This window comes from Culex quinquefasciatus, chromosome 3 (genome assembly GCF_015732765.1).
Source record: "Culex quinquefasciatus strain JHB chromosome 3, VPISU_Cqui_1.0_pri_paternal, whole genome shotgun sequence".
NCBI lineage: Eukaryota > Metazoa > Arthropoda > Insecta > Diptera > Culicidae > Culex > Culex quinquefasciatus.
Genome location: NC_051863.1, coordinates 59,150,086 through 59,163,556, shown reverse-complemented (window position 1 = coordinate 59,163,556; position 13,471 = coordinate 59,150,086). Strand labels below are relative to the sequence as shown.

General features: G+C 37.6%; 2 protein-coding genes across 2 annotated transcripts in view; one reads left to right on the top strand and one right to left on the bottom strand.

Moving 5' to 3' along the window:
* Positions 1–3,879: 3,879 nt before the first annotated feature.
* LOC6042957 (trithorax group protein osa) overlaps positions 3,880–13,471 on the top strand; it is a 292,090-nt gene continuing 282,498 nt past the window's right edge. The window contains 1 exon segment of the mRNA XM_038259938.1: positions 3,880–4,239. The gene's annotated coding sequence lies outside the window, so the exon portion shown is untranslated.
* Positions 12,291–12,886, bottom strand: LOC6042971. The gene is made up of 2 exons (XM_001854083.2): positions 12,683–12,886; positions 12,291–12,626 (listed from the first exon to the last, which is right to left on the bottom strand). Exons 1-2 carry the CDS (start codon positions 12,884–12,886, stop codon positions 12,291–12,293), a joined length of 540 nt encoding a protein of 179 aa, XP_001854129.2.

Genomic DNA, 13,471 nt, shown 5'->3' with positions numbered 1-13,471 from the left:
ATTTCTCGATAGAGTAATCTAAGCCCGCTCTAACGTACTAGCACGCCATAGAGTAATCTACGTGCGTATGTATTGCGTGTACGTACACGAAAAAAAAGTGAGGTTAAATTTTGTCCGGCCAGCAAAATCAAATGGTGCGCTAGTGTGTGTACACGAAACGTCATAAAGCTCTATTAAGTTTAACCTCAATCTTTTTTGTGTACGTACACGCAATACATGCGCACGTAGATAAATAACTCTATTGCTTTTTTTGCAAGCGGTGACATAACCAAACTTTTCTGCACCCTCCGCAAACGTCAAATTAGTACAAAGTTACTGCCGGATCTTTTTCCTGAGTTGCATTGTTAATTTGATTTGGTTAACCGCGATGGATTTTCATGAAATTGGGTACTAAAGCCCTATGTTAATTTTTATGTACAACGGTAAAAAACACGATTAAAAACCATTTCTGATCCCTTTTTTTTTCATTTTAATGCAACATTTTTTTGACAAGGCAACATTTTTTCGATGGATCAACTATGGTCCCCTTGGGACGAGCTGTCAAGTAGGAGCTTTTCTGTCAAGAAGGACCGCGAGGTTAATTTTTCAAAATTGATTTAAAAATCCATTTTAAACTCTTTGTGGTCGTACAAATGACCCTTTACTCAGAAAAATAAGCTTTATCGCTGTAAACAATAATATCAGCAATCTAAGCTTCATTTTAGGACCCAATTATTCGAACTGTCAAAAATCCACAAAGCATCTACCGGTGGATACATTTCTACTACAGTTTTTTTTATGAGATCAATAGAGCATTCTACGTGCGTATGTATTGCGTGTACGTACACGAAAATAAAGTGAGGTTAAATTTTGTCAGCCAGCAAAACCAAATGGTGCGCTAGTGTGCGTACGCGAAACGTCATAAAGCTCTATGTGGTAGATGCATTGGTGGATTTTTGACAGTTCGAATTATTTCAAGAAAATCCACCGCGGTTAACTAGAATTAAATTAACAATACAACTCTGATCTCTTTCGGAAAAGATTCGGCAACAAATTTGTATGGTTTGACGTTTGCGGAGGGTGCTGAAAATGTCAACAAATCGACCAGTCTCCCCTGGGTGATGAATAGAGAGAACGCGTAAAGTTATTTTCGAATGATCCCACTTTGTTTACATCTACAAAGGAAAAGGATGTTCAAGCACAAGCATGGCTTTTTTACTAGTAAATGAGCTGTTTTATAATCAGTAGTATTCGTTTCATTTTGTCTAGTTTATGACATTTTTTGCTAGAAAATTATGTGTGTTTTCAAGTTTCTATCGGTTAGCATCGTTTTTCTTTTCTACGGGTGACGAAGAACTGCGGCGAGAGTGTCATTTTGCGATGTCGCTGATTTTGGAATCCTGGAGCTCTTCCTGGTCCAGCGAGAAAAAATCGCTAATTCTAGCGAAGCTAATCCAACAAACAAAAAAGTTTTCACTTTACCAGTAGGTTTTCAATCAGAATCAAACAAAAAAGACAGCTTCAGGATGGATACAACCGCATGGAATCCATTAACAATTTCCATTCATAATTATAAAAAATGACGATCTCACCTTCAACATTTAAAAGATTGATTGATTTCAACTCCAGGGTCTAAAAGCCACACATTTTATATTCTTGCAAAAAAAAAATATGATCGATTACAATACTCTCTACTTTTTGCGAACAGTAAATTGGTTCCACTTTGACAGTTCAAAATTGAGGCCGTTTTGCGAACCACTATTCAGCACCCAGAATCTCCCTATTACAGTAGTTGTTCGGTAACTGGGCGTTGTTTAACTGGGCTGCTTTTTAACTGGGCGCTCGATAACTGGACCGTAGCCCAGTTAAAAAGCAGACAAGCGTCAAAAAACCAAAACAAACCGAAATGGCCGAGGAGTTAATGGATGCAAAAGCATGTTCAATAAATAATAAAAACTTTTGTCAAACTTTTATTTCATTTCAAGTCACACTCAAAGAAATATGAAAAGTAAACATCGTAAATAAATTTGATTAACTTTTATTTTTATATTTCATCAGGAAAATACTATGCATCGGTGTTCCCCTCGTTATTTTTCGTTCAGCCCAGTTAGCGAGCAGCATTCGGTGACTGGGCTACGTTCTCAGCCCAGTTACCGAACAAATACTGAATATCCAAAACATGTGACAATCTCGGTGACAATACTTTTTGCCTTTCTTTCAGTGTATGCTCTATTTGGCCTGAGGGGGATGACACTCCGAGATGAGCTCCGATACCGTTAAATCTAGAGGTGTTCTGCGCAAGTTGAAAGTCCTAGAAGAGCTAATTTCCACCGAGAAATTTAAAATTGATGTTACCGGCTCACAACATGGAGTGAAATTTCGCAGCTGTCAGGGAAAACTTCACAGCAGCTTGGCAGAGAGTTTAACTCAGACTTTCCTTTTGACGGGTGCGACAACGGTTTGCTATGATACCGGTTTTTCTAAGCGCACCATTTCTCGTCACGAAAAAAACCCGACACAGCTCGGTAGCTTGATCGGTGCACCGAAACCAAAGTTTGGCGTGACGGCGGTGTGGATCGGGTACACAAAACTGACTTGGTTTCTGCGCCTACCACACGGGAGAAGTTTAGAACTCTTGATGCCTAGCAAGCCAGCTGAAATCAACACTTCTTAATGGTGTGGTTGTCAAAGGCACTGCATTAGTATTTTAAAGGTTCTTGGTTCGAATCGCGACAGTTATTTTTTTTTAATGTTTTTATTTATTCAGAATAATTCTTCAGGAATAGAATAAACTTCTAGTGCATATAATCCTGAAATAGGCATTTTCTGCCTGCATAATACAGAACGTTTTCTCTATTCCACTACAAAAATCCATTCAATTTTTTAACCCTTTGACTAGAGCGTCGCAGGTTCGAAGAAGTTTTTTTTCAATGTATGTAATCACTAATTTTGATAATAAAAATTGAAAAAAAAAACCTCAAAAATATTTATGTCAGGATTGAACCAGGAACCTCGTGATTAAAAGACGGAGATCACAACCGCCAGGCCACCCCGAAGATGTGAATGATGGCTAACAAACCTCAATCAAAACAATGTCGCCTCCGGTTTACTTGGATCAACCATATGTTGAGTTGCATCTTGGTATACAGTTGGGTGCACCGGTGGTGTACCAAGGTGCTTTCGGTACAGTTGCTATGGTGTGACAATAAACAGCTCGGTTTGTGTTCTAGAGTGACACGAAAACCGCACCACGGCGCACCCGATCTTGGTGTTCAGTGAAGCCTGGTTTAACTCCATGTTGCACCTTTTGATTTCTCATTAAAGAACTGTTCAGTTGATAATCTTCTCACGATCCTCACCCAAATTCTGTTATGTATTATCCGAACACTCCCTCGCAACAGTTCGCCTCGACGCGACGCTTTCGCGGCGAAATAAAGGGCCGCCTCGTGCACGCGCGCCATCTTTGACCAGAACGCCACTCACACAACCACAGCCCAACTTTCCGTGTCCGTACACGCCCGCTGTCCACTCAAACAAACCCGGCAAACTTCAAACCCCTTCCGAGCGCGCTCGGCTGTGTTGGTGTGTTGTGGATGTCGCTCGTTCGCACTACCACACCACCACCACGTTGAAAAATAAAGACAGATTTCGCCGCCGTGTTTGATGCGAAACGCGCCGCTGCTGCTGCTCTGCAGAAGTGTCCGAAGGAAAAAGGCCCCAGCAAGCAAACTCCCGACCGTGGGCGCTCCGATCGCGGAAAAGTGCGTGAAAATTAGTGAAAAACTGTCCCGAAGTGGTGCCCACCGGTGGCCGGAACCGGTCCGAAGCAGTTGCGGTGCAGTGCGACCGTGGAGCAGGTGCGTTCGGGGGTGAAATTGGTCCGCCAACTTTTGGTCCGTGGAGATTTCCCGAGAGTTCCGACGAAGCCAGACCTTTCTCTTGTTGGCTGCTGCTGCTGCCCTCCTGGCTCTCGTTGGTGTTTGTGTCGTCGGGTCGCGCACAAATTTTGTGCTCTTTGTGTGTTGGTGGGAGTGTACGTGCGAGTGTGTTTGTGTGTGCGTACTGTGTTTGGGGGAATCGACTACGAAGTGTCCCATCCCAACCAACAAAGTGGCAACAACTCTGACAATGATGGTGGCCACTGGGGCCATTGCTGGATTATAAAGAGAGCCCCCCCTCTTCGGAACACGGTTCTGACTGGTCCGGAGGCGGAAGGGGAAGCTGTGGGAAGAGCGTTTTGGCGTCCAGAGACACTGACCGGTAAGCGATGACGATGATGATGGTGTTGTTGATGATGCATTGGATGATGATGATGATGATTGGAACGGAACAGGTGAAGGGACGAAGCAGGAGGACGTTCCAAAATGGGGGATCCTGTAATTAATTGGGATCACTATTCGACAAAGGGTCGCTGCCAAAAAGTATATTTTTTATCATAACATTGACACTGTTCAATTTGTCTTAGTAGTTCTTACTTCTCTTGCCAAATCCATTGTAAGAAAAACCAATTACATCGAAATGAATAAATCATAATTATTGTGTAGTTTAGTTGCTTGAAACTCCAAGAACCTATACTTTTCGGTACTTGATGTTCACATCCGTGTTTGGGAGGTGCAATTCCATTGGAATGTTTTATGCATTCTAGGTACTTGAAGTTCCCGTCCGTGTTAGAGAATCGCTTTTTCGGTGGTCAATTTCCTGCATTTTTAGGTACTTGAAGTTAACGTCGGTGTTTGAGAAGTGTACGTGGCTTATGCAGTTTGAGAATATTTCAAAACATTAACTTTTTGTTTAGTTATAATTTTTCAACCCTGCTATCATCATTGTTGAATAACGTAGTTCATGTTGGTTTAGTTAATCGAGAGGTTCTAGAAATTCGATTATGGGTTTGGTAAACACTACACACCAAATTTTTTTTGCTGAAATTCAGTAAAGTTTTACTGAATTTTCATCTACTGAAATTTCAGTAAACGATTCAGTTATTTAGATTTTACTGAATCCTCAGTTAACTGATATGTGTCACTTTGACAGATGATTTACTGAAATTTTAGTAAAATGGTTGTCATAAATACTGAAATTTCAGCAAAAGAAACGTCAAATTATTTTGCTGAAAATTCAGTAATTTTCTTGTGGCAGTTTGACAGATCATTGCTGGTATTTCAGTTATCAAAATTTGATTTTGCTTGTCATTGAAAATGTTTCCTGTACACAGCAAAAAAATCCGATGGTAAAATCGCATGCAAAAGCATGCACTTCACCTTTGTGAGAAAAAACATGTTGTATTGTATGAGAAAACGTGTACACAAAAAGCATGTACCGAAGAAAAAAAATCAGGTCTGCTCACCCCAAAAATAACATCAATCTGGCGAGAGTCATATTTGGATTACCAAGTCCGCGCCCCAACCCACTCGGCTATTTCACCGCTATGAAAATAGTTGGATCTTCACCGATTTAGCTGTAGGTTCCCCATACATCGTATGCAGTTCACACAGTAAATACCAATTCAGATAACTATTTTACTGAAATGGCAATCCAAAATTTGCTGTGTATGTAAGCTAAAAAGTTTACTTGTTAACATGGTGTCGATTTCTGGAAAAGTCAGGGAAAACCTGGAATTGTCAGGGAACTTTATTTGACCTGGAAAAGTCAGGGAAAGTCAGGGAATTTTAAGCTGGGTCAGGGAATTTCGATGATCTTAAAAATATTATCGCCCTTGATGATGTATTTCAATGTCTTCCAGGCCAAACTTTGCAACATTGATAATATTTAATTTTTTATATTGGTCAGTCTGCAAGGAACGCAGAACTCTATATAAAAATGCTTAAGAAAAGGGTCACGATGAAAAGCGCGTAGCTTGTTTGCTATATGCAGGGTTGTTACGGACGGCGCGGATAGCGCGGATTTGGCGCAGATTTGCTGGCTAATTTTGCTTAGGCGCGGATTTCGCGCGGATGTGAAATTTGGTTAATATTTAAAATAATTGAGAGAGATAAAATTACTTTCAAGTAGTAAAGAAAAGTACTATCAGGGAATCAGGGATTTTTATTTTATTTGCTTCGATTTCTGTTACTGAAACAAAATTGATTTTTCTACCGAAAATGTTTGTTTGTATTTTCTTAATTAAAAACGTCAAAAAAATCTTCACGAAGAGATTATTTTTTAAATGTATTGATGAGGATTTCTTAAACAAAGTTATTACTACGCTCAACTAATTTTTACCGGCTTTGAATATTTTTAATATCTTTTGAGTTTTGAGTATCGTTCTTTTTAACCTTGTTTATTGTTCATGTTATTAAGGATTTCAATCATGTGAATCATTTTTCAAACTTTTCTCGAAGTTATATACCAGGATGTAAGGAAAATGATTATTGGGGCTTGTTTCCGTGGCCGTACTGTGCTCAAATGCGGATGCTGGCTCTTCGCCGTTGAATTGTAGTAAAACCCACCTCATAGAAAGATTTTTTTCTAGATTTCTTGGGGAAAAAATAAATGATCAAAACATTCAAAAATCAAAGCTACAATATTCAAAACTCGAAGATTCAGATTTTTTTTTATTTTTTTATTCTTTTTTCTGAAAATTTAAAAAATAGAATACAAATATTCAATTATACGAAATTTTATAAATTTATAACTTAAAAAACAATTAAATTCAAAACTAGAAAAATTTGGAATTTAAAATTCAAACAAATTAATTTAAATTTAAAATTCAAACAAATTAATTCACTCTTAAATTCTTAAATTCTTAAATTCTTAAATTCTTAAATTCTTAAATTCTTAAATTCTTAAATTCTTAAATTCTTAAATTCTTAAATTCTTAAATTCTTAAATTCTTAAATTCTTAAATTCTTAAATTCTTAAATTCTTAAATTCTTAAATTCTTAAATTCTTAAATTCTTAAATTCTTAAATTCTTAAATTCTTAAATTCTTAAATTCTTAAATTCTTAAATTCTTAAATTCTTAAATTCTTAAATTCTTAAATTCTTAAATTCTTAAATTCTTAAATTCTTAAACTCTTAAATTCTTAAATTCTTAAATTCTTAAATTCTTAAATTCTTAAATTCTTAAATTCATAATTTCCTAGGTTCTTTAATGCTGTCATTTTTGTAACCATCTTAGATTACATAAATCTTGATAAAATTTGAAGTGTTTTTGCAGTTTTTTTATCGGTTAGAGAAATTTTGAGGAGAAGATGTAGAAAAATTTGCTTCGATTTTTTCTAAGTGACGCTTTGGTAAGATCATCGAGTATGAATGAACTGTATCTTAAATTTAAAACTTCAAGATCGAGAATTTATTACAATTTTTAAATTTTATTATTTTTTTATTAAGATTTCATTGAGTTTTTAGATCTAAATTTTTAAATGCTGAAATTTTTGATTTTTATGCCAAAATGTTTCTTTTGGCTTTTTCCTCTAGTTTACCTAATCCTAGCGTTTCAAGATTCTGCGTTCTGAGATTACAAAATTGAATTTATTATGAAACTCTTTTGTATGTTTGTCGCAAAATCATTTTTCTTAAAATGACGCGGATTTTGCGCGGATTGGGTTTTGGGATGCCGCGGATTTTTTTTTTCGATTTCTCTGTAACAATTCTGGAAAAAAAAGGAATTTGAGAGTTCAAGAATTTATAAAATATGGTCTCTTCGGAAACGTTGTTTCCAGCATCCGAGATTTCATAGAGATTGTACAACTACATTTCACATATTTTCCCCAAACAACATTGAAGGGGTTACAAGGAGGAGTTCCTGTAGTCAGATCGAGCTTAAATTTGGAATCTATTCCAAAACACAAAAATATCTAAGTTTGATAAATAATGACTTTTTGAAAAGCTCGAGCAGGTTGTATTTTGTTTTTATTTTTATAAAATGTATTGATCGTGTGAATGATCGTCTGTAGGCTCTGGTCAAGGTAGAAACCATTTTTTTTAATTTTATAGCAAAACTATGTTTTTTTTGTTAAATTATTTAAGAAGATGTTTTCTTCAAATATCCAGAAAACCGTTTAGCTTAAATACAATCATTGTTGAAAAAGTCCTAGATCTCTTTTAAAACCGTAAACATGTACTTGAAAAAATTACATTTAATTGTATATTTTTCTCATTTCAGTTTTATTTTAATCTTTCTTAAGGTTCTACAAAATTACATATTTTTTCAAGTTTTTGTCTCCAGAACCTTTAGTTTTTTTTTATAAAAAAAAGAACAATCAAAAATGGCATCGGCCTATTTCGTTTGAAAATTCCCCAAAAAGGCAACAATTTTAAAATTAAACATGACTTCTTACTTTAATTCAAATTTTCAATTGTTTTTTTAACTTTTAACTTTTAACTTTTTTTAAAGGAATGAAGTTTAACTAACTAATCGCAATTTGAAATTTGCAGCATTTGTAATTATTAATTATTTCTAGAGTTTTTAAAAGTCCTTTAAGCTATTGTGTTTCATATGTTTATAGGACCCATTCAAAAAAAAACTCTGGATTTTTTGGTAAAGGGCAACATTTAAAATGCCATCACCAGATAAAAAACATAGGACAAATTTATGGTTGCTCATTTTGGATGTTCGATTAAAAAAAATGATTGACATAATAAAAAAAAAGTTTTTAAGTTTTTGCAGAATCCATCGTTGAAAAAATAAAATAAAAAAGTCATTGATTTTTTTCAATATCTTAAATTTCCAATGTTCAAAAAGGAAAATGCATTAAACCATAAAAACGCTCCAAACAATATGTTAGTAAAAAACAGAAAATACAAAAAATCGGTGGTCTGGAGAGGTCAGGGAAAAGTCAGGGAATTTTATTTTGGGATTTGGATCGACACCATGTGTTAGCTTAAAACTGGGGCACTCCATGCCTTTTTCCGAAATAATTTTGCAAAACCACTCTGATTTATTATTTGTCTTGTTTTTTTCGATATTTTGCAAACAAAAAAAAATAAAACAGAATTTAAGTAATTTTACATGCAAAAATATTTACAGTTATCCCTCATATTCGGAAAAGTTTACAGATCGGCTAATGTTAAAAAAAATCATAGTAAATCGATAATTGAATATAATGATTTACTTTTACCTTCATGTGAAAGCTTTTCTTGTGATCTTTTGATTGATCTATTGACCGCCTGTAAATTTTTACGTTTTATAATCTAATCTAATCTAATCTAATCTAATCGAACACAAGCGCAGCCAGTCCGAAGAAAGCATCCGGGAAGAACTTATGGTTAGATTACGCCTCAAGTTCTTTCTTGTCATTATTAATGATTGCAGTACTTTCGAGAACCCCCGAAATGTATTACACTCACTAAAGCGGCCCGGCCTACTGCGTTGCATTAACCGCAAGAGACAGATTCTATGAACGGAACCCACATTTCATGGAATCATCAGGGGAAGAAGAAGAAGTGAGGACATACCGTACCAACCACTTCGAGTTATTTATAGAATATGGTGTGTAGTGTGTGTAGGGGAATCGTTGGGGAAGGGATTGTTGTATTATAAAGTAAATGACCTTGTGACATTATTTCACCACTACGGATTAATTCACTCAAGGGGTGTCAACCCCTCGGTGGCCGAGTGGCTAGAGCATCTGACTACCAATCCAAAGGTGTGAGTTCGAATCACACCTGATTCCATGCGTTTTTTGTTCATATTCAAAGTTCAAATATAGTCGAATAATTTCAAGGAGACCGGTCGGGAAGCGAACCCGGAACCTTCCGCTTATGAGGCGGGAGCCGTAGCCATTAAGCCACGGGCCGGTCATCCTGTAAATTTTTACGTTTTATAAACAATTTTCAAGCAAAAACATTGACCCTTGAAATCCACAAATTCGGAACACATTTTTCTTACGGATGTAAACAAACTTTGGTTCACTTCAGGAGTAAATATTGACAAATTATCACAAAAGTGTTCCGAATTTGTGGGGTGACTGTACCCCTTGACCTTTCTGTGTGTGCTGGGTTCGAATCCCGCAGGTTTGTTTTTTTTTTTTGTATGTGCATACTGAATTTTAATGTTTTGCTTTCTTAGAGTTTTTAAAACCACCTTAAGACATGTATTCAAAAACACTCAAATAGCAAAAAAAATATTTAGTAAACCTTATTTTTTAACAAAAAACTCCAAATCTGTAAACAGTAAAAAATTGTGTAAATTTGGAAGGTTTATTTTTAAATCTTTTATGGTGTAATCAATTTTGACTGAAAAGTGGCATTACAACAGAGAAGTAGTAAATTTACACAATTTGTACCCATTTCCCGATGTAATACTACCATGTTTTTTTACTTTGTACTTTCGGCTTATAATAATAAACGGTGATCTACATGCTTATGCGATTTTTCTAATCTGCTAAAGCCGATGCAAATATTTAAAAAAGTTTTTGTCCCTCGGCCCTGGCCAAGGTCAAGGGAGGGGGGGGGGGGGCAAAAAAATAAAAAAAAATATAAAAATTTAAATAACAAGCCATAATCTTCACATTTAAATGAAAAAAGTGTTTTAAAATGCATTTTACACTAGTTCAAAAGTTTTGCAATAATTAGTTTTCAAAAAATCTAAGATCTGACAAAAACAAAAATTGTATCGAAAAAAAAGATTTTGCATCGAAAATTTTCAAAAAATCTTAAGATTTTTTAATAAACCCAAACATGCTAAAAATGATTTTAAACGCAGGAGAATGTATTTTAAATTGATTTCAGCTGGTTGCCCTTGAATTTTAATTGAAATTTTGAAGTTTATTGTAAAAATATTTTTTTTGCCCCCTGATTTTTCGGGCCAATTTTGAAGGGGGGGGGGGTGTGACAAAAACTTTTAAAAATATTTGTACCAGCCTAATAATCATGCAAATTACCGTGTTGAAGTTTAAATACACGCAAAAAAATATTTCCGAATGTTACATCATTTATGATGTAACACTTTTGCACGTCATCAAACATTTAATTTTACATGCAATTTGAAGTAAATTTGCAACAAATTATACGTAAAATCGTGATTTCGGGTCGGGTAAATTCACATATTTTTTTCTGTGTATGTTTTAATTCAAAACTGCTGTTATCAATGAATGAAATATTTTGGTCTGTGCAGTGTTCGTATCTTGAAGAAAACAGCCATTGATTTACTTTATCTTTAAACTTACAATTAATAATATAGTTTGAAAATTATGCTACATAATTTACGCTTATATTTTATTAAACTGCCAATAACAATTAGTTCATTCCACAACGAAACGTGCGAAGAATTGCATCACCGTCGACACTTTATTATGATTTATGTGTCAGTCCCGCGTGCTTTCTTCTGCTTCCTCATCCGTTTCGAACGTCATCAGAATACCAAACGAGGTGCGAATCAGCTGCAGAAAAACCACACGAAAAATCAGAACCGCTTAAACGCTACGATAACGATAAGAGGCACATCCCGTAGCGGAGTGTCTTTTGCGGGGCCATGTGCTCGTCGTACATCTCTTGTATACTGGTTAGAGCAATTGTTGTTGTTTATGGGGGGGTTCAACAGCTTCCCGCGAAAGCCGGCCGCCGGGATTGCATCGTTGATGCCGGCTCTTCAAACTTCAAAACATCACCCAGTTTGATGACGGGGACAGAAGAAGACGTGCCGCAAACTGTGCGTTGATGTAGCTGTATAGTAAATCTGTGGGCGAAAAGGTCGACCCAGGAAGACGAGGGGATTATTGCTGTCGGAAGTCGGGGGTATGAATAGCGGAGTGGGATTCTACCAGTTTCACCGAGTTTGTTGTGTTCATACTTTTCGGGAAGAGGACGCATTGAAACGGGGGATGTGTGCGATTTTATAACAGTCGTAAAAAAAGACGAACGCAGAATAGCAGGTCAATCATGTGACTGCGGTAAACAAAACAAGCATTGGAATCGTACTCTGTACGATCTGGCACTCTTAACAACGCAAACTAAGAATTTTTGGACATGACCCCTTGGCGAAAGGAGTTAAATCTTGACAATCTAGAGGCAACAACCTCTTCAGAAGCTATGCTTATGAAGGTTCAGTTGCGTCCTTGGACAATTGACAGTTTGACAGAATAACACTTTTTGCACTTTCACTTTCAATATTCACTTCCTCACCACACTGTTCCCTCAGCTTCGTTACCTACCTTGTCGATGAAGTTCGTTTTCAGTACTTACCTGATTATTAGAGCAAAATCAAGCGACCTAGTTCACTACCTAACATAGAATTGAAGTCCGTAATTGAAGTGTCATTTTTCCAATTCTCGAAGATGACTTGGTGTATTCGTTAATCGCCGTGTAACGCTTCATGTATTGAAATTACAATGTATATTTGGGATTTGCTACGATAAAAGGTCGAATCAGCCCTAAAAGAACCCATTTTCGTACACCTTGAACAGCATCTCCACCGCGAAAAAGTCCACCTTCCCGCTCTGCATGCGCCACTGCAGCTTCCACAGCCCGGTCGGGACGTACCGCGGGAACATCTCCGCCTCCAGCTGCATATCGCGAAAGATCAGCGTGCGCGCCCCCATCGGACACTCGCCCGGCTCGGCCAGGTTCGCCACGTACTTGGCCAGGTACGGCTGGTAGTCGCCCCAGAAGGTGCGCATAAACTCGCAAAAGCCCAGCGGGCCGATCTTCATCGGGTACCGGTTGAACTGGTTGTTCCCCAGCGGACTGTTGAACAGCTCGATGAAGGTCTGGACGTAAGCGGTAATTAGGATTGGGTCGGGGCTGTGTTGATTGGTGTAGTTACCTCGTAGCTTCCGTCAAGATCCTTGTGCAGGATGATGGTTCCGTTGAGGGCCGCCGTAGTTCGGTTGACCTTGCGCACGCGGAGCGTGCAGTCCATTACTCCGTTGCTTTCGCAACCGTTGAAGCTTTGGAACATGAATTGGAGTGCTAGTATCGTGGAACTTCCGGACAGGAGAAGTAGGATCTGTATGGTTCTTTGGTCCATTTTCAAACAATGTTGACATATGATTGATACAGTGGAGAACAAGCTCGTTGAAGCAGTTGAAAGATCGAAGATGACAAACGAGTTTGAACATGTAAAGCTCTAATCAGATCTGTCTAGTGTCACGTGTAGACCCAGATGACCCAGATAGCATCTCAACGTGTTTACGAATGTCGGATTCAAATTCAAAACAACCCCATTCACTCATGCCCAACTCGTTCTATTCAGAAGAACTTGTCCGGAAACACCTTGAACACCGCCTCCACGCTGAAGAACCGCCCGGTGCTGTTGTCCGTGGCCCGCCACACCAGCTTCCACGTGCCGGTGGGCACAAAGGGCGGAAACATGGCCGGGTCCAGCAGGAAGTCGTTGAACGGCAGGTAGCGCGCCGTAATGGGACACACTCCAGGCTTCTCGATCGTGGGCACGTACGGCACAAAGTACCCGTAGTAGTCGCCCCAGAAGTTCTTCATAAAGTTGCAAATCGTAATGGGGGGGACCTTCATCGCGTACAGGTTGTACTGGTTGTTGCCGAGCGGGCTGTGGTACCCGTTGAAGGAGGTCTGCAAGGGATGACCATCGATTAGT

Bases quoted from the DNA above. Each gene is read 5' to 3' on its own strand.
- LOC6042971 (XM_001854083.2), bottom strand. From the start codon at position 12,886: ATGGACCAAAGAACCATACAGATCCTACTTCTCCTGTCCGGAAGTTCC. The intron at 12,627-12,682 runs GTAACTACACCA...GCTTACGTCCAG, and splicing joins ATCTTGACGGAAGCTACGAG to ACCTTCATCGAGCTGTTCAA.